At 44.8% G+C, this 24,384-nt stretch overlaps 1 protein-coding gene across 1 annotated transcript; it reads right to left on the bottom strand.

The window, feature by feature from the left end:
• Positions 1–5,764: 5,764 nt before the first annotated feature.
• LOC311245312 (centromere protein L-like) lies at positions 5,765–6,788 on the bottom strand (the record flags this gene model as incomplete). The annotated part of the gene is made up of 2 exons (XM_084335148.1): positions 5,765–5,884; positions 6,492–6,788. 2 exons carry the CDS (start codon positions 6,786–6,788, stop codon positions 5,765–5,767), a joined length of 417 nt encoding a protein of 138 aa, XP_084191274.1.
• Positions 6,789–24,384: the final 17,596 nt, after the last annotated feature.

Genomic DNA, 24,384 nt, shown 5'->3' with positions numbered 1-24,384 from the left:
GCCTTCTGAGTAAGACAAATACTCTCTGGAGTCAGTTTCCTTGGGATTTCTTTTTGGTTTTGTTTTGTTGTTTTTTGGGTTTTTCTTTCTGTTTTTATTGCATTAGTTGTCATGGAGTGGGAAAAAACAAGTATATCTTTATAGTAACGGTTGTGAACCTTAAAAAAAAAAGTACACTATTATATATATTTTATTTTTTACCATTGTACAAATATACAGTATCGATTAACTTATGTACTTTGATCGCAAGCTCTTTGGTCCCCCGCCCACCCCACCCTAGTCCCGCCTTCACACTGAATAAATAAAAAAAGAAGAGCCTTTTTGTGGAATTTTAGGCACTATTTCTAATGCTATTGATGTGTTGAAAATTTTTAACGTGACATGTTTTTATTTTTTTCTTTGTTTTATTTTTTGAGAATCTGTGATTAATTGTGGAGTTAATCAGGAGTCTTGCGGACTGCCATGTGACTTTGGTTCTGTTTGTCTGCCACCCCCAAACCCCTCCCGCTCCTACCCCCCCCCCCTCCCGCCCCCTTCAGAAATGACCTGAAGATGTACAAAAAGACGAGGAATGATAATGATGGATAGTTTTGCTTTCCTCTTTTGCGCTCGTAAAAAGAAAAGAAAATAGTTTGTGAGGGTTTGTGTGGTGGACCCCATAATTAAAAAAAGATGACATTTTGAATGAGTTATGTCTGTCTTTTGCACTAATTTAATAAAGCCGTTACTGTAATTCCCACCCTTCTCCTCTGGCATTTCTGTATGGACTGATGTAATGAGTGTTTGTTCATGCACTCGTGTGTGTGTGTGTGTGTTTTCTTTGCCCAGTTGCTTCAGTAAATCCGAAGGAAGTGCGTGTGTTTTTGCCCAGTTGAAAAAATCCTAAGAAACAATGTCCACGTTTCATTTTCAAAATGACTTTTTAAGAACAAATCAATTATGCGATATATATTTTTAATGGAGGTCCCTGATGAACTGTTAAAGAGTAGCACCCCCAATTAAGTTGGTTACAGTAAATGGCAAGTTCCTTGTACTGAAGACTTCCCTCAAAGATTCCCTCAAATGACTAAAGAGTAAAGACACATCCATCTTTGAGTTGTGAAAGTGACTGACTGACCTACTGACAGACTGACCTACTGACAGACTGACCTACTGGCTGACTGACCTACTGACTGACTGACCGAATGACTGGCTGACTGAATGACTGACTGACCTATTGACTTACTGACTGACCTATTGACTTATTGACTGACCTATTGACTTACTGACTGACCTATTGACTTATTGACTGACCTATTGACTTACTGACTGACCTATTGACTTATTGACTGACCTATTGACTTACTGACTGACTGGCTGAGTTGACTGATTGGACTTCTATTATTGCTGTTGGTTTCACAAGGAAAGGCTTAATTTAAAAAACAATAAAAAATAAAAAAGGACCAGAATCTACTCTCGTTTGCAGACAAATTACATTCAGTGCCTCTTTGTGGTCAAGTCAATTGTCATCTCCAGCGCCGGGCCTTCAGTGGGCTGAGTGAATACTCTCATCATTCAAGTCAATGAGAGTTACCTGTGATGTGACAGGTGGATTAACCTAGATTAGAGGGAGAGAGCGGGATAAGAGAGATGGCAACTGGGACAGACAATATCGAAGGGGATTCTGTGGCCAATTTAGAATGACTCCCAACCACAGTCCCAACAGTCGGCATGGTGTGTGTTGTCCATGGGCCTGGGTTGTGGCTCTGCAGCAGTCTCTGTCTCTCGCTGGGCACCTTGATAATATCCCTTCAGTCAATCAATCAGACGGCCACCGTCACATCAGATGGCCTCACAGTAGAAGCGTTTACACTAGAGACTGCTGGGACAGGAGTTGTCCCTACCTGATGCCTCTGGTTCATACTAGTCAACACTACAATGAAATTAAACAAAGACTCATGTTGTCCATAAGTCCGTTTCTCATTCATTGTCATCAGAGCAGTTCTAGTCTGGATCACAGGACTGAGACCATAGACCTGTTCGCTGTCCACGTCAGACACCCTGTCAGGGTGCGCTTGCATCAAGGGGGCAAAAAGGAACATAATCCTGGTCAGAGCAATGGGGCAGACTACAATATATTTGCATTTGTTAGCCATGCTAGCGATCTAAACAATCAATCCATGCCAAAGCTAGACATGTAAAAGGTGAAAGACTCACCCTCACAGCCGGGCTGATTTGGCAAAATTACATCCAGCCGTTTTCGTTTGAAACTACTTTTAGTCAGGGGAGTGTCATGGTTTCTTCATAGAGCCCCGTAGTCACGTGACTCAGTTGGTATTGCTGATTGCCTGGAACACGGTATGTTTGTATACAGCAAACAGGTCTATGGGTACAAGCTCCTCCCCTTCCGCTATCTGCAACATTATTTTTTGCAAGGGCACCGTCGCTGCATCCCGGGCTTAGCCCTGCCCAGGATGATTGTAATCATTCATATCGTAGGTGATAATCATTAATGGATGATCAGTCCGTGCAGGCCAATAATCTATGGGGTCATATTGGATGGAAAACACATCATGAGAATAGCTGCTATGAATAGATTGACTGATTTCTCATTTTCAAATGGTCTACCTTGACATGGGAATGAAAATATATATATTGATTTGTCTACAGAAATCGAATGAAATGCTGCGGCCGGGTAGCGCAGCGGACTAAGTCGAATCCAGCTGACAGCGGTACCTCTGGCTTGGGCGGTCGTCATACTGACACAATTGGCAGTGTCAGCGGGTGGGAAGCCGGTGGGTGGTATCCTGGTCATTGTAAACAGCGACTCCTACAGGTCGGTCAGGGCGCCTGCACAGCAAGGGAAGGAACTGGTGAACCAATGAGAGTCCGCGCTGTCAGGTGAAAAGAGGCTGCTGGCTGTCTCCTATGTATCGGAGGAAGCATCTGATAGACTTCAGGGCTCCCTAGACCGGCAAGTAGGGGGCAAATGCGCGCAACGACCAGGAAGGGGAGGGGGGAATTGGCATAACGACTAAATTGGGATGGGAGAAAAATACAGAAAAATAGGAGAAAAAGTGGATAAAGTGTTTTTTTATTTCACCAACTTTCACTTTACATTCATTCTGTGTGGGTTTGAATGGATCTTCCCACAACGTCTGCTGGTGCAGGCGTTTCATATTGATGGAAGGTAAGTGAGCAAGACTCCTTTGTCTAAAGGGCAGATGAAGAATCAAATAACAGACTACCTTGTTAGATGAGCTCACATGGCTCTCACTGTAGACAAGATCGAAACCATAGAGTAATAATAGCCTCTTGGTGTAAACTCACAGTTAAATACCAGACTCCCGACCTGAACTGGATTCATTTCAGGTGGCAGACTGGATAAGACCATGGTATTTAAAGGAAAATGCCAACATTATGGCAAATATGGTTACTATCTTCTACAGAGTCACACAAGAAGATAAATACCAATTTAGATAGATAGCAAGAAGATAGATTCCAATTCCCCCCCCCCCCCCCCCCCTCTCTCTCCTAGCAAAAACACAAAAACACCTCTCCAGGATTGGGCATGGCTCATTTTCTATGAAGAACATATAAAATACCACATTTTCATTGCACACTGTGCCCTACTTTGTTATATTACACACATGGTGTTCGGGTTCATTGGACCTGAACGTGTGGAAATTGTAGGTGAAAACAAGTTGGTACCTTCACTGTCTGCCTCCACCTTGTTTCATTTATATTTGTCAAGATAAACACGATTTATTCAAATATATATTTTCTTTTTTTACAGACAATAAAATCAAATAGCATTTTTGATAAATGCTAGCAGAGGTAAAAGGCAAATACTAACCATATGCAGTCTAGATTGCTTATAATTGAGATACGGGCGGGCGGCAAAAGAAAGACAGTGGGTCTCATTCCCGAACGGATTTACGGCAAAACATTTCTAGTAGCGCGATTCCCCAAATTTTCCTGAGATCGGATTTGGCCGTGGCTGAGAGCAGAATTTAAGAGTGCTGAGGAGCACACTTATAATTGATTGACTGATTGAAAATGTTATTAACTTGACAGATTGTGTTCTCCATTCATAATGGGTTTATTTGGGAGGAATCATAGTGATTCCTTCATGTCAACTCTATACAGGCCTCCTTGGAATTAATTACTTAATCATAATTCAAATAAATATGACAGATGATTTAAAAAAAAAAAATCTAAATCACAAAAAAATTTAGTTTTTTTTTGTTTTTGTTTTTTGCAGTCAGGCCACTGAACTTAGAAGCAGGCCAGGACAGTGTTTCTAGTTGCAGCAGTGCAATAGTTAGATAACCTAGGTGGGGAACAACCAGGAGATCACTGCAACTCACACAAGTTGGAGAACTATCTCTCGCTCTCTCTCTCTTGCTCTCACACACACACACAAAAGGAGCCGCATGTGATTGGTGGAGGCGGGACCCTTACAAAAAACGGTGGCTAATCATTGACACATGCTAGCCTGTAATAATCCCCCCCAGAAAAATCTACTTTGCATTTGATATATTTCAAATATATGCCATCACACACACTGGCATTTAAAGGGTTAGAATTATAAAATGAATATGTGGTGTTATGACCAGGGCTGAAGTTGAATAAAAGATTGTATTATTTTCAATCTGACATTACAAAAAAACTGAAGATCCATCAAAATCAGTGTTGTTGCTAATCATACATATGCTAGCCTGTTTTTTTAACAATAATTTGTGATGCCATCACAAACACTGGCATTTAAAGGGTACAAATAAAAAAAATGCTTGCACCAGAATGCAGGAAATAAAGTCTTTGTAACAAGAAATGTCCTGGTGGGGGACCCCCAGACCCCCTGCTTAAAAAGTGGCCTGACTGGGGCTATATTTTGCACTATATTTCCTGGCCTGAATGATTTCCCCAGTCCGGCCCTGGTTAAAAGCCTCCAATATTTATTAGTATGTGTGCGTTTGAACGTGTGCATGTTTCAACCATACATTTCCATTTATAATATTTTAAATTTTTTTACCTCCTATAATAGTGGGGGTCGCGGCTCTCTGACACTGTTATTTTTGGGTCGCGGCCTGAAAAGTTTGGGAACCCCTGCGTTAATTCACCACTGAAACAACACCAGACAGAAGTGGAAAGTAGCGAAAGCACAAAAAAACAGTCCCATTGTGACTTCTACTTGTTAAATGGCTCGGAGAGCAAACATCCAGCCATTGGAATTGTGACGATACACAGTGTTAACATTGAATCCGGATAGAAAGAAGTCAAGTTTGATAGAAAATCAATGCCTTTCTTATATCTCTGGAGATATTCATCAGAACCCAGGCCCAGTCATGTGTCGAAAACAAACGAGACAGCTAGGTCTGCTGCTCACACAGGAACCGGCGGCTACCGTCACGATCAATGGCAACATCCCTGCACTGACACCTCTACAAACGAACACACGAGAGGCCGCAGCGAGAAGGAAGGAACCGGGATTCACAACCGTGGCGCCCAGCACGTCGCGGGACACAACCAGCGAGGCATCACCCGATGGCCTGCTAGCTACAAAAAAAGTCTGCAGAGCTTGATTTATGACGTGATGTCATTTGGGCGGAAGCGGTTAACGTTCTCCTTCTTTATCTAAAACACCCATTTCCTGAACCCCCTCATATCCTCCTGCAGTCAGACAGAGGAGAGCACACTCCGTCAGCACCATCAGGGTGGCCATCGTTGGAGATCTTGATCCTGCCATGGTGTTTGGCTGAGCCCAGTGCCGCTGAGAACTCCTTCAGTCTACCAGCCGGTCCATTTTAAAGTGCCTGTAAAAGTGTCCCTTCAGCCCTTTCATGAACCTCTTCACCTCCTCGATATCAACACCGCTATCCTCCTCCTCAGATCTCCCCCTCCCCTATCCTGCCACCTCCCTCCTCTTGCCTCCCTCACACTCCTCCATAGCTGCCATGCGTCCTTCGGATGGACAGCATAGGTGACTTCAAGTGGCGGCTGAACCGGGAGAGTCCAGATCAGTTTGAGCTGCTTGATGCTGGACCTGGAGTGGCAGTCAATTGCCAAAGCCGCCAACAACTGCAAATTGGTCGAGTTGATCTCCAGGGGCCAGGAGTTCAAAACTTTTAATCTCTATCTGATCCGATCAGATTTTTTAATCACATTTTTTGTGATCCAGGATCAGACAACTCTGCCAGACTTTGTCCCGGTATTTCAAAGCAATCCAGGATAGGATCACCCTGATCCAGATTGAGACTTTTCAAGATGACTAGATCCTGAATATCAGTGCTTTAATCCTACCGATCTCCATCTAGTGGATATGGAAAGATTTGATCCAGATTAAAGCTTGGATTTGATTTCCTGATCTGATCAGATATCAAAGTGATCCTGATCCTGTTTTTTGGTTTTGAACTACCCACAATCCAAATCTCATCCGATCAGATAGGGATTAAACGTTTTTAACTCCTGGGCCCAGGGGCTCAAAGCTGCAGTCAAAGGTCAACTGGAACCAGGATTTGACCAGGGAGGTGTGCCCCACTGCTGCAGAAGAAAGGCAGGCACACAAAGCTCTTGTGGAGGGAGCGAAGGCTGTCCTGGTTGCCGTTAACACGTGTCAGCCAGCTGCTCCACACCACCTGTTGGGGAGTGTCCGGCCCGGCAAATGGAGGCTTAGAATGAATCTGTATGAAGACAGTCTCTGCGTTGTCGCCCGTCTCTGCCATCTCCAGGACCACAGAGAAGGACACCTTGAAGCTGGTCTCCAGTCCCACCTCCACAGCCAGGCCTTGCTGCTTCTCGGCTCCCATTCTAGGTTATCAGCTACAAGACCCGGAAGTAGAAGAAATAATGACGTGGGAAGGACTCCTTTATAGTCAGGAGGGGAAGGGGGGACTGGGTCAACTGGAGGGGAGGGGTTAAAGACATGTTCTCTGAGGGGGGGGGGGGTAGGAGGAAGAGACAAGCTCTATATTTCCTCCACAGCATCTACAGATCTTAAAAATCAAACCTCTACTGCAAGGGCGCAGTATCGTTAACGCCTCGTTAACAGCACTGCCAGGTTATGGTGCATGATTACCGCAGTAGCAGAGCTCAGAGCCCTGAGAGCTGCATCTGTAACTGTTCTAACAGCACTACATAATCCATTTCAGAAGCAGAACGCACGCAATAAGTTCCAGGGTTTTAAAGTCATATTTGGGGGGGCAATTAACCAATGGTAGGCATTTTTTTTTTGGGTACAAGTTTCTTATCTGGGTAAGAGTGCTCTCGACCACTTTGGTCTTGCCTAAGAGAAAAGCAAAAATAAGAAAACATTGCTGAATCCCAGGTAAGAACAGAATAAGAAGAAATGCTAGTTAAAAACGAAATCTGTTCTTATATCGCTTTGTGAATGAGGCCCAATGTTGGTGAATAAAGTCCAATGTCCCCCCCGCAAAGTGAATGGCTGCATTTCAACAGTGCTTTTCTAGTACTAGTAGCCTATTACACACAGCACTTCACAATGGAACGACTGCAGGTCAAAGCCCTAACCCAGGCAGTGGTAATGGAGTCATCAGAGCGCCAAGCACGAGCTACACAGGACTGCAGCTCCAATCTCCCATTGAGAATTGATCTGGCACATAGCCAGGTGAGACTGAGTACGATCTCTTACCATCTGTACTGGATTTAGACAGGTGTGATTGTGTCACACAGACACTGATGGCAGGCCGTGACTTCCACCCTGCTCACGTTAGCAGCTAGACATTAATCACCTCTACAGTAAGCAGGCGGGACACAGATAACACAACTGGAGATATACACGATCGTGTCAAAACAGACAGACAAATTTTTTTTTGCCATGGCATTCGTAATTCATCCAGCCTCCCTCTGGGACTGCAGCTGGACCCTGTCTGATATTGCAACGCCTCAATACCGCCGCCTGGTGGATGTCGGACGAGTTACACTCCAAGCCAAAACGGAAGTGGTGCTCGGTGCATCGAGGAAATTCCTCCGGCAGTAATATCTTGTAACGTGGGTCTAGATACACACTCAAGTGCATGGGATCGCTTTCGAAACGCAATAATCAATATGATTTCAGCGTTTATTGTGTCATACAAACGGGAAATGGATCTAGCAGATCGACGTCAAATAATTGGAATATTTTTCCTCCAGTCTCATCGGTGAACGGTAAGAGGAATATAACGTTATTTTCAGCCTGATTGTTTATTCATTTCACGGCAATCCATCTGATCAACATATCAACCCATAGTAAATAAAGCCGTTGCTGACGATCAAGGAATTATAAACGACCCCCCCCCCATTTCCTTCACGCATGATGAAGCATAATGTATACCGATCATATACATTTGAATTTTTCAATATAGCGTGTATAGCAAAGAAACGCCAATCGATAATCTATCTTATTACATGGCGTTTTCACATTCGCCGAAATGCTTGCTTGTGATTGGTCAATAGCCCCCCGACTGCGGTCATTATTTTTCAATAATGACAGCAGATTTTTCAATAATGACCGCAGAGCGCAGCTGTTCGCAATCAAGCCCACTGACACACTGTTTCAGTGCAATTAGACACTGCCGTGCCGGCGATGACAGGGGGCGCAGCGACGAGCGGAGGCAGAACACAGCGGAGCCAGAACACAGAGGCTGCCCGCGATAATAATAATCACTTTATTTGGGCTGACGGAGCCACAGAACAACTGCGATTTGTCAAATGAATTAGGTATATTGTTAGTAAGTTAGCCATGTAATAAGCGGGATAATGTATAGCGCTGCACTGACAGCGGAGCCAGAGGCTGCCCGCGATAATAATAATCACTTTATTTGGGCTGACGGAGCCACAGAACAACTGCGATTTGTCAAATGAATTAGGTATATTGTTAGTAAGTTAGCCATGTAATAAGCGGGATAATGTATAGCCTACTCGGTCATTGTCGCAGCCTCGGTATTTTAAACTCCGTGTCGGTCAATTATTTTGCGACAATGACCTCGTAGCTATACATTATCCCTTACATATGCGTCAGGGCCTATAACTTGCGTTTTAGGAATTACTGCAGAAAACCTTAAACATACTTATATTCTCGATGGTAGTAACACAACAATGTATGAATGAAAAAATATAACGTTCCCACATCCGGAACGATAGATACCCGATGTTGAATGGGCCATAGTAATGTCGATATAGCTATAATATTTAAAAAGTTATAGCCCTGCAAAGAAGGTAAACATCTCCATAGGGTTACAGCACTGGCAGACTGGGCATAAGGATGGGCATACTGCGTGGCAGACAATGTGTTAAGGACAACACCTAAGGCATTGAAACAAGCCTATTGTGTGAGTTGCAAAGATTGGAATGTGATCAACATGGGAACCCAATTAACATATAGGTCTCACTCACAGTTGTAACCTCGGGGCACAGAGGGGGGCAACAGTATGTATTGTTTGACGATGCTGTTTTTTTCAAGTTCAAGTTCAAGTTCTTTAATAGTTGTCATACAGAAGTACAGAATACTTTCATAGAAAATGCTTCTTACTGTTACGCTCCAGAGACTGTGCTAGACAAGATAGTATCAAATAACATAATAACATAATATAGCATGAATTTAGAAGAAGAAAATGAGGTCACAGTGTTCGGTATAGACATATGTACAATGTTCTGAGTTACCATATAATATACAATACACAATACTATGCAGTGTACTAATGTACAGTACTATCTAGTGCAAAGCAGAAATGGGATGAGGTACAATTTTAGGTACAATTTACAGTAAGGTGTACGAGTTGTAGTGCAATCCTTCATCCATAAATATAAAGTGTGGGGAGTGGGTGCTACAGTGTGTTTGTTTAAAGTGGGTGTGTGCTATAAGTGTGTGGAGTGGGTGCTACAGTGTGTTTGTTTAAAGTGAGTGTGTGCGTGTGGATGTGTGTGTTATGTGCGTTTGGTGGTTGTTGTTGTGTAGTGTTCATTCATTGTTCGTTTAGCAGCCTGATGGCCTGGGGATAGAAGCTTCTTCTGAGTCTTTCTGTGCTCGCCTTGAGACTCCTGTATCGCTTGCCTGACCGCAGCAGTTCAAAGAGGCAGTTGTTCGGGTGACTGGAGTCTTTAATGATTCTCTTAGCCTTGCCCTTGCAACGCTTGTAGTAAATGTTCTGGAGGGTGGGGAGCCCCCCTCCAATTGTGCGTTCGGCTGAACGTGTCACTCTTTGTAGTCTGCTTTGGTCTTGTGCAGTGCTATTCCCAAACCAGGAGGTGATGTTGCCGGTCAAGATGCTCTCTATTGTACATGAGTAGAAGTTCTTAAGGATCTTCTGGCTGACTTGGAACTTCCTTAGGCGCCTGAGGAAGTAGAGGCGTTGTCGTGCCTTCTTCACAACACTGTTAATGTGTGTGGTCCATGTCAAGTCCTCGGATATGTAGGCTCTGAGGTACTTAAAGCTGTTGACTCTCTCAACCGGTGCCCCGTCGATGCTGAGGGGGCTGTAGTCCTTGACCCCCGACCTCCTGAAGTCCACAATCATCTCCTTTGTTTTGCTGACGTTCAGGGAGAGGCTGTTTTCCTGGCACCATCCCGCCAGGACCTTGACCTCTTCCAGGTAGGCCCTCTCGTCGTTGGCAGAGATCAGGCCCACCACCACTGTGTCGTCAGCAAATTTGACGATTGTATTGCTACTCCGCTGAGCCACACAGTCGTGTGTGTACAGGGAGTAGAGGAGGGGACTCAGAACACAGCCCTGGGGGGCCCCTATGTTGAGGGTGATGGATGAGGAGGTGCAGTTGCCTGCTCTCACCACCTGGGGTCTGCCAGTCAGGAAGTCCAAGACCCACTGGCAGAGGTCATAGCCCAAGCCCAGGTCCCTGAGCTTGGCTATGAGTATGGAGGGGACTATGGTATTGAATGCCGAGCTGTAGTCGATGAATAGCATTCTCACATAGTTCCCCTGCCTCTTGTCCAGGTGTGATGCTGCTGTGTGCAGCACATGGAATATGGCGTCCTCCGTGGACCTGTTGGGGCGGTATGCAAATTGCAGGGGGTCCATGTTGATGGGGAGGGAGGAGCAGATGTAGCCCTTTACTAGCTTCTCGAAGCACTTCATGGCTATGGAGGTGAGAGCTACAGGGCGGTAGTCGTTGAGGCAAGCAGGCTTGGATTTTTTGGGTACAGGGATAATAGTGGACTTCTTCAGGCAGGTGGGGATGACAGCCTGTTCTAAGGACAGGTTAAATATGTCGGTGAATACTGGGGCCAGTTGGTCGGCACAGACTTTTAGGACGCGGCCGGGGATGCCGTCTGGACCTGCTGTCTTCCTGATATTCACTTTTTTAAAGGTCCGCCTCACCTCATGCTCTGTTACCCTGAACACTGCGCCTCCATCAGCAGCCGACCCCCCCCCCCCCATTGCCGAGGCTTGTGAGCTGGTGTTGTTATTACCAGCATCAAACCTCGCATAGAAGGTATTGAGGTCATTTGCTAAGGAGATGTCACTGTTCAGTTTGAGGGAGGCGCCTTTGTAGTCTGTCATCGTTTTGAGCCCCTGCCACATAGCTCTAGAGTCAGCTTGTTCAAACTGGAGTTCAATTTTATCCCTGTAGCGTCGTTTGGCCTCTGACACTGTCCTCCTTACATTGTATCGCGCCACCTTGTGGTCATTCATGTTGCCTGCCTCTAGGCCGTCGTTGTATGCTTTGGTGCGCTCTCTCAGAGCTTCACGGACGGATTTGTCTACCCAGGGTTTTTGATTTGGGTAAACTTTCATTTTGGTAGTGGGGATTGTCTCTTTCACCCTAGTACAAACATAGTCCAGCACTGTCTCCGTGTAGGCATTAATGTTATCTGTGTCGCGGAACACAATCCAGTCTGTGTGGTGAAACACTGACCGGATCGTCTCCTCTGACGTCACATCCCATTTCTGCACCTCTCGCGAGACTACGGGAGTACTTTTAATTCTCTGTCTGTACTTTGGTGAAAGAAAAATGGATGCGTGATCTGACTTACCAAAGCCACTATCAGAATGAGCCTGTTGGCTTCCTCTGGGAAAGAACCGGAGAAAACAGCTGCCTCATGGAGGAGGAACCTTTCGAAATGAGATTATATTAAAATGTGTTTTTTCAATACTAAATATGACTTTAATTAAACTGCAAGAATTCCTGTTGAGACATGCTAATTCTACTGATTAGAATGATATTAAGAATGACAATGGTTAGCGGCTGGGTGGCGCAGCGGAGATTGCGCTCGTCACCAATGCAAGAGACTCCGGTCTTGAATCCAGTGTCAGCATTGCCTCCGGCTTGGGCCAGTCATCATACTATCTCAATTGGCAGAGGTAGCGGGTGGAAGTCAAAGGGTGGTAATCTGGACATTGTGGACAGCGACTCCTACAGATCGGGTGGGGGACGCCTGCACAGCAGAGACAGGAAATGGCAAGGGTAGTGTGAGCCTCCCACACGTTACACCTCGCCAATGAGAGTCTGCGCTGGCAGGTGAAAAGATGTGACAGGCTGCCTCCTCGTGTACCGGAGGGGACACGTGATGCAATGCTTCTATCCTCCCTACAGCTGACCAGTGGGAGGCATATGCAAGCAGCATTCAAGACAGGGGAGAATTGGAAACTCGAAATTGGGATGGGAGAAAAATAGAAAAATAAGGAGAAAAAGTGGACTAAAGAAAAAATGACAATGGTTGTGGCTAGAATCACGGAGTCTGAAATGAAGCATCCTTTAACTCAAATTATTAGTATTGAAAATGATATGACTGATAACTGCTTAGAGGAAATATTGACTTAAGTTAGTAATTACTAGTAGGAAAATACGAGGGTGCTAACTTTAAGACTGTGATTCTAGTTTGCCATAAAAAAGGACAAATCTAGTCAAAAATGTTGTGTCTCTGTTCCCCAGGGTAAACCCAGTTTTAAAATATATATTTGGAATCGGATAACACAAATGCTAAGACAACTTAATAGTAAAAACTATTTGGAGTTAAAAGTTATGGCGAGGAGCCGTTTGGGCTGCTAAGACAGCCCCCTTTTTCAAATTTGAAAGCCACAATTTCTGATTGGGTAAACCACTTTTGTGACGTCACTTCCTGTGACTTTTTTATAAAAAGGAGTACGCCGGGGAACGGGAAACAGATGAAACGAGAAAGCTGAAGAAGACCACCCAAAGACGGAAAATCTCATCAATGAAGGACATTCAATATCGATTCGTCATAGACCAATAGAAGGCAAAGCTCTCGGCTTGCCTTAGGATTCGCTTTGTACAAGATCTTGTAAACGTCATTTTTGGATGACGGTGACTCTTGGCATACGTAATATAGTGTGCGTTTATGGGACCACCCATTTTTAAAGTGTACAACCGTGTAGGAGTGAATTGGTCACGTTGTGTGGGTAGCCAATAAACACTTCTTTCTTTTTGAACACTTGAGCGAACTTGTGGTCTCCAAGTCATTCTACAACCACTACACCTTTTTTGGGGACATCATAAACAACGCAGAAACAAGTATTCTTATGAAAAGTTTTTTAAAATTTGTATATGCCCTAATCATTTGACATATGATATTGATGGCTAGTGCATCTGTTTGACTATTGTGTCACAAAGTAAATAAACTCCCTTTGAAATGGTGACCGCTGTCATTTATGTTTAATGTAGACCAGCTCTTTGACTGCTTTGAGTGGACTCAACCTTGATGATGTGGTATCCTTGACTGTGTATTTCATAACAAATCCATGTATGTATAAATAGAAAACCAAAATGCAATAAATCTGGGGTGCCGTTTGGAACAAACAGTATCAGGCTTCAGTGTTGTGTGACATTCTGGGGAGAGCCTTCAGGCCAACCCCCACACAAACAGATTACTCAACTGTTAGCAGATTTCAGAGACAGTCAACCAAACCCCCGCTGTTGTTGAACTGTATTTAGGAGACAGTCATTCCAAACCCCCCACTCAAGCAACTGCTAATCTATAGAACAAGAAACACCTTCTAGGGTGTGATGGTTGCACCGGGGAGCAAGAGGCTAAATGAAGCTGATATGCCTCTGTGAAACAAGACCAATGTGTAAAACTGTTTAAATCCATACAATTACAGAATAAGAGAAAGGATATTTGAATGTCATTAGAAGGTTAACTGGTTATGAGGGTAATAGAGTGTCATTTCACTCTTGTTGTAAATCTATATAGAAAAGAAGTCTTAGTAACAATAAGATTCAGTCTGGTAGAATACAAGTATCATGTTATCCTTAATCACTGTCTGATATCAAAATGTAAGCAAAGAGTAAAACTGTGATAATACTGGAAGTGTGTAATTCATATACACTGGAGATACATCTTGTAAATGTTTATTGTGACATGCCTCTGTGGAGGACTGACTTGCACAAAGGGGGCCACAGGCAAACCCCCCTCTGTGCTGCATGAGAAGAAGATCACCTGATTGGAACCCAAGCACAGAAGAACCTCCTGTTTTTAGAAGACAAAACCTAATTGGAACAACTCCATATTTAGAGCTAATTGTGATTGGTTAGAAGGCCGTCTAAAAATGATGTCATATAGCCTATAAATATTGGATCAGTAAGGTTAGTTGACAGGCCAGAAACCCCCCACCAGGGGGTTCTGCGTCTCTCACTACCGCCCATCCAGAGACTACTGTGAGCTGATTGCATGTGAGTAAAATCATGGGAAACACCATTGTTGTTTAGGTTAGAGTACAGATATCCATCTGAAACCAGGTTTACTCATGTGTAATGCACAGTAAGATTCTCTATCTAATTTGATAACCATGACTACTGTTTATGTGCATACTAGGTTTGATGTGCAAACCTTATTAAGCCTATGTACAAACATGTTTGATGTACTATGAAATAATCCTTGTATGTAAACAACAACCTTCTGAATTCACTCTGAGCCCAGAGGCAAAATAAATCATATGAGTTTTAAACTATAGCTCTGTTGTCTGGCTGCACAAGCTTATTTCTCTACTGGCTATATTTGAAGTCAGATGAGGAGACCATTCTATCATTATGATCCTTCCTTCCTTTCCAGATAGCAACCTCATTGTACTGTAATAATCCTTGGGTATGTGCTTAGAATATACCACAATGACTTGGACTCGGACTAGGGTAATGGGGACTCGACTCTGGCTCTTCTTTGGTGACTCGGACTCGAACACTGGGGACTTGACTCGAGTCGGACTCGAGATTTAGTGACTCGACTACAACACTGGCGCTATGCTTGCACATTTGGACAGACCCACAGTCATAATTATAATATAAACATCTCTCATACACAGATGCACATGCACACGCAAATACTGTAATTAAACTGATGATTACCTTACCATGGTTGGTCAATATTAGGTGAATAGTAGATGATTGGTCTAGTTTATAGGCTGTATGGTCTTAAACTTCATAACCACAGCAGCTGGAACTCAATTATAGCCTCAGATACACACCTCCTCAGGGGGATACATGTGTGTCTGTGTGTGTGGTTCTGTGTTTCATGTACCTGTATTGACTCATGTGTGTATGTTTCTATTAGGGGTGTAAAGGTACATGTATCCATACCGAACCGTTTCAGTGTGTAACGTACCGAAAACCCGTACCGAACCGTGACTTCAAAACCGAGGTACGTACTGTACTGTGGTTTTTGTGTACCGTTACACCCCTAGTTTCTATGTCTCTCTGTGTGTGTGCGTGTGGTGCAGCCTGTATGTGTGTGAGCATTTGCTTTATGTGTGCCTGTGTGTGTATGTGTGCATGCCTGTACATCAGTCTAGTCAAGTGCAACTACAGACTCCCAATACACACTTGATTTGATATCTTTATTTCGAACATGTAAATAAATACAAACAATATCAAATCAAAACAAATCATTGATCTCAAGAAATTAAATGAAAAAAATTAAATAAACAAAAGCAAAACATAACTCAATTCGAAAAGGTGTAGGAAGAAGTATACACTTATTTAATCCTAACCCCTTTTCCACTACTCAAATGAGTGTACTAATTTAAAACCTTACAAAACAAATATATATATATGAAAAACTAAAATTATATATGTAAAACATGAAGGAAATAAAATAAAAATGTAAACACCCGTGAATGTCAAATCCCTTCCTCATCCCTGTACCTCGTGAACATCATTTCCTTATAATTCAGTTTGAATTGTCTCATATTTGGACATTGCTTTAGCACCACATTCAGACTGTTCCAGTTTCACTCCACATATTGAAATGCAGTGTCTTCTCCTGGTAGTGCGTACACTAAGAACTTTTAAATTGAGTTCTCCCCTCAGATTATAACCCCTCTCTCTATCAAATAACAGTTCTTGAATGTTTCCTGGAAGTACATTACCTTTTGCTTTATACATTAATTATGCTGTTTTAAATTCCACAAGATCATTTAACTTGAATGTTTTTGACTTTAAAAATAATATGTTTGTGTGATCACGATAACCTGCAATGTGAACTATCCTTATGGCTCTTTTTTGGAGTATAAAAAGTGGTTGTAGTGTATAATTATAAGTGTTTCCCCAGACTTCAGCGCAGTCATTTAAATATGGTACAACTAAAGAACAGTCGAGAATGTATAGTGATTTTTTATCCAGAATGTGCTTTACTTTACTCATGACTGAAATGCTTCTTGACAGTTTAGTTTGGACATGTTTTATGTGCGGTTTCCAGCTGTGTGTGTGTGTGTGTGTGTGCACACGAATGTCTGCATGTCATTCTGCCTCTCCGTCTCCTCATCAGGCTCAGTCATTCCATTTCATTTAACACCAATTCATATTGAAAACACACCGGTAAAAAAAAAAAAAGGATTATAATGAAAAGGGAAAACATACAATGAGATGCATGTTTTGTCATGGAGAAGCAGAGGGAGATTTCAGCAGGACAGAGGAAGACGTCGGTACGAAAGAGGAAGACGTTGGTAGGACAAGGTCCTATGTGACAGCGAAGGTGATGGTTAAAGGCATTGGTGGAAACGTTGGAGTTCGAGTTTACGAGCCACATAAAAAACAACTTGATTCTGGAGAATGGGCAGGGTGACTCCCCCCCACACCCGTCTCTCTCTCTCTCTCTCTCTCTCTCTCTCTCTCTCTCTCTCTCTCTCTCTCTCTCTCCCTCCGTCTCTCTCCCTCCCTACCTTATTAAAAGAAACAAAACCATCCGTTAGCTGAGCATTTTAATTTCACCTCCCTAATTAGAACTGGACTCTTTATAGCCATCAGAGAGGATCTCCTCTTCGCAGCTCCGTAGGACAGACGCCAGTAGCGACCGCCGCCATGCCCATAACAATACTAATACTAATATCCCCCCCAATCACCGTCTCCCACTCAGCCATTCCAGCTCATTGAATCCCTCCTAGATGATCGTTTAGCTGCGATTAACACGGGATCCTCATCGGTAATGGCCGTTCAATTATCATTCTCATTCTCGTTCTGCTCATAGGCCCAGCAAGGTTAAGTAACGCCCTGAACCGGTGATGAACGCTGAATGGGTCATTGATGGGAGAATTGACAGCCTAAGTGCGGTAATTAGTAGTATATATATCTCACCACCAGGCCCATCGGATCACTTTAATGTCCTCCATCTATCCATCCATCAGGTGTTTTTACCCCCCCCCCCCCAGCTCATCACTATGATTAAAAGCCTAAGCAGTCATCCAAGGGCCTGGAATTGCTGGCCATCTTGTCTACAGCCTGCCGCAAAATGAAATTGAGAGGCGGCGTGAATGCATACAATGGCAATTGAAATACACAGACGGAGGCGGACAGATGCAGCTTTGCGCCAAGTGTCAAGACTTTTGGTTAAATTAACAAAAGTATAGGGAGGTGTAGTGGTTACGTCATTTTCGTTTTTTTGTGTTCCACCCTCTGTTCCACTTAACACTAGCACAGCCGACAAGGGGTCAAATGACCCCTAGGCATTTTCAATAAATGTATCCTCGTCACTCGGTCGAGCTCCAGCTCTGTCACTCAATGACTTTTCCTAAAAGTACCCGTTTTATCTGGCACGGTTTCTGAAATTTCAAAATGACTTCAGGAAAATGTAATTAGAACGTTATTCCACATATGGGCCGTTGGAACAGACGAAAGTCACAGCACTTTGCGAGCATCTAGCTTTATGTCACTCAAACCTACATTTCATTGTGGTAAACCTCATATTTTTATATTCAGAGGTAATTATATAGTTTACACTGTTTATTTTTCTCATATTTCTCATATAAACTGTCGGTCGTCTGACCCGTTCCAGCCGGGAATTTGTGGCATTTTCTCCATGGCTGTGCTAGTGTTAAAGTTGATCCGGAGCTAACTGCAAACATCCTACTCCCACTATACACAAACATCTGGGTCGAAGGGAAGATACCGTCAGACTGGACAAAAGGAGTGATCATTAACACTTTCCTAGGAACCCTGTTGCGTGCCACCGCTATATTCAATGACAGAGCTCTCATATTTGCGAACGCATAAACTATATCTTAAATTATGTGTCTAATATGGCTGTCGCTTATCAATGACTTGTTTGCAGTCAACATTGTCGAAACGGATTGTTTTTTAATCAGTTCATTTCCGTTTTATACCATTTTGAAAAACGCTAGTTTTTTGAAAGTTTCAGAACAAAATTAAGATGCTGTGATAAACACCCTTTACTGGAATACACAAAACACGTTGTAATTTTTCTGCCTATTTATGAATCGTTTTCAAATAAATGCTAGATTATCGATATTATATGTGTACTTATGCACGCTATAGAAGCGGGCTGAAAAATCGATTATCTTATCTCCTGATCGCACACACACACACATACACACATATGGCACACGCTGATATATAGGTGAAAATAGCTCTGATTATCCCAAGACTGGTAAAATAGATTCCTTACCTCAGATCAGATGTTCTCCAAAAAGATTATTCCAATTCCTGATCGCCATTCCAAATATCGATCGCGTTTATTGATCCAACGCTGGGTACTGGAAACACATATTCTCCGCTGTTCTGATGGTGGGCGATGACTTCAGTAGGCTTGGATTACATGCCTGACAAGTAAAATGTGGAAGCAGGACTTTTTTTTCTCCATGCGTTTCATTCAATCCAATCCAATGGGGTGCAGTACCATCAGGAGATGATAGGGGGCGGTATTTTCCCTGTTCAAGTTCAGACAGATCCCCACAGGTAACGTGAGGCTAGATTGATGAAAAATGAATGGAAATCGATAATAAAAAAGATAACGATTAAAAACGAGATCTCTCGTCGGCTGGCACTCAACGGTTGGCATGAACTAACGAGAAATCTCGTCGTTGGCACTGAAAGTGTTAAGGTTCCAAAGAAAGGCACACTATCTGATTGTAACAACTGGAGGGGCATCACACTTCTTTCTGTTCCCAGCAAAATATTCTGTAAAATCATTATACACCGTATTACATCAGCAGTTGACAAAGTACTCCGTGATGAACAAGCCAGTTTCAGGAAAGGAAAGGGATGCGTTGACCAGATCTTGACCCTCAGGAATATCATCTAACAGTGCAGTGAATGGCAACGACGGCTCTACATAAACTTCATCGACTTCCAGAAGGCTTTTGACAGCATCCACGTGATAAGTCTCTGGAAAATCAGGGGAAAGATCCTACATAAACATTGGCACATCATCAACTCTGATCCCAAACTCCAAGCTGTTTTCAAGGAACCTCCTGCCGTAGTTTACAAACGCCCCCCCAACCTGAGACACCAACTAGTGAGATCCTATAGCCCACCCACGGCTCACAGACCCACGTTCCTAGATAACACCCCAGATGGGAACTATAAGTGTGGTAACTGTGCACAGTGTGGCTATACTATTAAGAGTAAGACCTACACACATCCACGTAATGGTAAAACCCTCAGAGTCCGTGGCTTCATCACCTGTAGCTCCACTCATGTCATCTACCTAATCAAATGCCCTTGTGGCCTGAGCTATGTAGGTAAAACCAACCGGCAACTCAAAATACGCATCAGCGAACACCGCAGCAACATCAGATATGGTGATGAACATAACCCGGTTGCAGTACACTTTAGACAGGCAGGACACAATATCAGCACATTAAGATACACTGGCATTGAAAAGGTAGAGAGACCAGCGAGAGGAGGAGACCATGGCAAACTACTTTTGCAGAGAGAGACCTACCATATTCACACCCTGCAGACTATGGCCCCTCTTGGACTGAACGAAGAGTTTGACATCAAACCCTTCCTGTAAATACACACATTCTGTCCTGATTCTGTGTTTTTTTTATAAATTTTTCTGTTTTTTAAGTTTTCTTATTATATATTTTTTCTCAATTTTGGCATGTGTCACATTTAACTACTAAACTACCATACTACTGTTATTGTTACTATGTACCGTATGTTCTAGGCACTTGAGCTGCAATATGGTCTGTAAATGTGTAGCCTATAGGCTAATTGATTTGAACTTTGACCTGGCTCAACCTTGACCTTTAATTTGTATATGTATATATACCCCACCCCTTTTCACATGTCGTTGACACTTGAAAAAGGCCACAGGCCGAAACGTTGTGTTCAAGTACATTAAAACTTGGGAACACTATAGACGGTGTGCAGACTTTTTTTTCACAAACATTACAGATCTATTTCGAGTCTAGCACCCGTGACTACACTGGGGATGTGCATGAGTCTTTTCTACTACGTTTATACCTTTTTCACTGCACTTCTGCAATATATTCCCTACTACTTGTAAAACTAACAAGGCAAGATGACAGATGACCTGCGCTCTCTATCCGCGGATCTCCGCAAAACGTTTGAATACACCGCGGAGGACTACAACCGCATCATATTACAAGACTCTCTATTTGATGGTGAGTCTACCAGTGTGAACACAGACACAGATTCCATTGAGAGACTACTCAAGAATCTCACTATCCGTGAGACCAAACAGTACCTACATGCTGTCACACTGAGTGACTACCTACGGAACAAGATTATCCCGAGAGGATTACGTATTCAAAAAGCACCAGCGCTTGGACTCAATCGTCCCACGTTCTGCGATCGCTGGTGTGAGATTCTCAACAAATGCTCTTTGGACTTAATGGCACTGGTTATAAAAGAAACCAGCGAGCAACTTACCAAAACCAGAAACGAGCACAAAGAGGCAATGGATCGTCTAGATGTCGAAATTACAGATAAAACCAGAATGACGGAACTGAAGAAACATTTGGAACTTTTGAAAGAGAAGCATACGAGACCAAGATAAACAAACGCAGGAAGTTTTCACGCGATACCAAGGACTACAAGGAGGAAAATGTTTATTTTTGGAGGAAGACTGCCAACCAACACAGAGGAAACCGCAGACAGCAAGACCGAGGTTCTGACCGTGACGCACAAGCTGGCTGGCTATCCTCAACTTCGGCCGAGTCAGACACCAGCAGCCAATCAGGACGCAGAGCGTTTTTTCAAGGGGAACCCCAAGGACGACGTCAGCGGGCGGGTGTCCCCCGCAGGGGCGGACAGAGAAGATATCGCACAAACGCACGAGACGAGGCTTACGGAAGAAGAGGACACTCCTATCAAACCCGGAGCGTAACACAATCATGAACTTCTCCACTGCGCCACTGACAGAGATCTGCATCACAGCTCTTAGTAAGGGGTTGTCGTTTGTACCCACTACCACCACCAACGACTTTGATACCATCATAGACTTCCACAAGTTCTTCAGAACATTGAGACTGAAAGAGTTTTTCCACTCTGGAGGAGCCACCAGCCCAGTGACTCATGTCCCCGTGCGCAGCGCCACCCCCTCTCAGACCAACACAACAGTGAGTAAACCTATTACACCATTCAAGAAGAAATCCACTTTTATTCCCCCAAGAAATCGCAATGCATCCCTCGACACATATTGTTGTTTAGTAGAAAATGATGTACAGGCTATCTTAAAAAACAAACGGGAATATAAAGTGTACAACAACATGTGTAAAGCGGAAAGAGAGGCTATCACTACCTTAGGCAAGGACAAGACAGTGATTGTTCGACCAGCGGACAAAGGTGGTGCTATTGTACTTCAGAACACTGTGGACTATGAAAATGAAATTATGAGACAATTAAATGATCAGTCGTTTTACAGTAAGTTACTGTCTGACCCTACCACACAATTTAAGCAGTCTGTCCATGATAAATTGTTGTTTTGGCTAGAGAAAGGGGAAATCACAAAGAACGAATTTGAATTCATGAAGAACGAGTACCCTGTGACTCCTGTCATTTACACACTTCCCAAAATCCACAAATCCCAAACAACCCCCCTTCCTGGCAGACCCATTGTGAGTGGTATCGGATCTCTGACCACCAACACTCTGAGTCCTGAACGTGCTGGAGATATGTCTTAAGTGGCTGAAACGGTCGCAGAAATGATATGATCTGATATCTGCTTGGAGAATGGCATTATGTCGTAAACTCCAAAGCGCGTTCCCGTTCAGCTCATTTGCATACAAACCACGCCCCCGACAGTCCTTATAAAGCAACTGTTGACGCAGCTGTGTGAAATGGAATGGCGGAAGTGCTTTGAGAGCTGCGTGATTACGAAACCTAGCGTCAGTCAGTGCCAATCAGAGAGCGTCTCCGAGAAATGCGGCTAGGTTTCATAATCACGCTTGCGCCCATCAAAACTAGATTAGATTAATGTATTGGCATCATATACAGCTTGCGGTACACACCTGCCGCAGCACGCGCGCACACAGACACACGTGCGCGCAGTACTGTATATAAATGAATGAATGACATTGTAGCGCTGAGAAGAAGGAGTCGGAGGCGGTGTCTCGAAGCTAAACCTAATTCCTTTATTCATCAGCGTAACAACAAATCGACGTAGTCGTATCGACAGTAAAATAAGAATGCCGGTGGCAGGAAGTGCCACCCTATAAATCGTCCGGGGGGAACTACCATTCCCAACGAGTTCCGTGTGAATTATGTACAGTCACTACACAAGCCCCCCCAGAATTCACCCATAGTCAAAATCCCCCCGGCGTGGGGGAACAATTGCCCGGCCTCTGCGTGTGCGGAAAGCCGGGGGCGGGGAGGGCGGAGTGGCATAAGCGCCCGCGCCGTCCACGACACCCGGGGGCACGAAACGGCCTCGGCGAGCGCGGAAAACCGGGGGCGGAGAGGGGAAAGCGTCGCAAGCGCCCGTACCCTCACCGACACCCGGGGGCGCTGGCACCGGTGAGGCCGCCGGTGGCTCTGTGGGCGGTGGCACCCGGGGCAACGGCGGACGACCCCTGCGGGGGGGAAGGGCCAACTCCAAAGGCTGTGAAACGTCTATGTGAGCGGGCTTGATCCTGTCTATCGACACGGTCTCCGTCCTACCGCCCATGTCGACCATGAGGTCCTTGTTACCGTGTCGCAGGACCCTAAACGGGCCATCGTAAGGGGGGCGTAGGGGCCACCGGTGCGCATCGTGGCGAACAAAAACATACTCCGCCGTGTGCAGGCTGCGCGGCACCCGGGAAACGGGGGTACCATGCTGCGACATGGGAATCAGGGCGAAGGTCTGAGCCGCTTCTCGCAGGGTGGAACGCTGGCTGGCCGCGGACCAAGGGGTTGTCGCGTCCGGAATGAAATCCCCCGGGACGCGCAATGTCTGGCCGTATAACAGTTCCGCGGACGAGGCCTGCAGGTCTTCCTTGGGGGCGCTCCTAAGTCCGAGCATGACCCACGGCAGCTTATCCACCCAGTTGCCGTCCGTCAGGCCTGCGCGCAGCGCCGCCTTCATGGACCGGTGGAAACGTTTGCATAGCCCGTTGGCCTGCGGGTGGTACGCGGTTGTACGGTGCAGCTTAACCCCCAGGCCGCTGGCGACCGCGTTCCAGAGCTCTGAGGTGAACTGCGAGCCCCGGTCGGAGGAGAGGTCAGACGGGGTCCCGAAACGTGCGATCCACGTGCTGATAAAGGCACGGGCCACGTCGGAAGAAGACGTCGAGGCGAGGGGAACGGCTTCCGGCCATCGGGTGGTCCTGTCCACCATAGTGAACAGGTAGGTAAACCCGTGAGAGGAAGGAAGCGGGCCCACGAGGTCAACATTGACGTGGTCGAACCTCCTCTCGGGAACCACGAATGTCACAAGCGGGGCCTTGGTATGTCGGTGCACTTTAGCCCGTTGGCAGGACACACACGCGTCGACCCAGGCCCTCACGTCTTTCTTGAGCCCTCGCCACACAAACTTCTGTGACACCAACCTGCTCGAAGGCTTCCTACCGGGGTGAGACAGGTCGTGCACAGCCTCGAAAGCCCGCCTGCGCCAGCCTATAGGGACCAGCGGCCGGGGTTGCCCGGTGGAGAGGTCACAGAGCAGAGACGCGCCCGAGCCGCCAATCGCGACGTCTCTGAGGCGCAGACTGGTATCCGCTGTCCTGAGGGCCTGGATGTCGTGGTCGGAGGCCTGTT

This window comes from Notolepis coatsorum (genome assembly GCF_963971535.1).
Source record: "Notolepis coatsorum genome assembly, chromosome: 18".
Classification (NCBI taxonomy): domain Eukaryota; kingdom Metazoa; phylum Chordata; class Actinopteri; order Aulopiformes; family Paralepididae; genus Notolepis; species Notolepis coatsorum.
The sequence above is the reverse complement of the archived record's forward strand: the minus strand, read 5'-3'. Positions and strand labels throughout refer to the sequence as shown.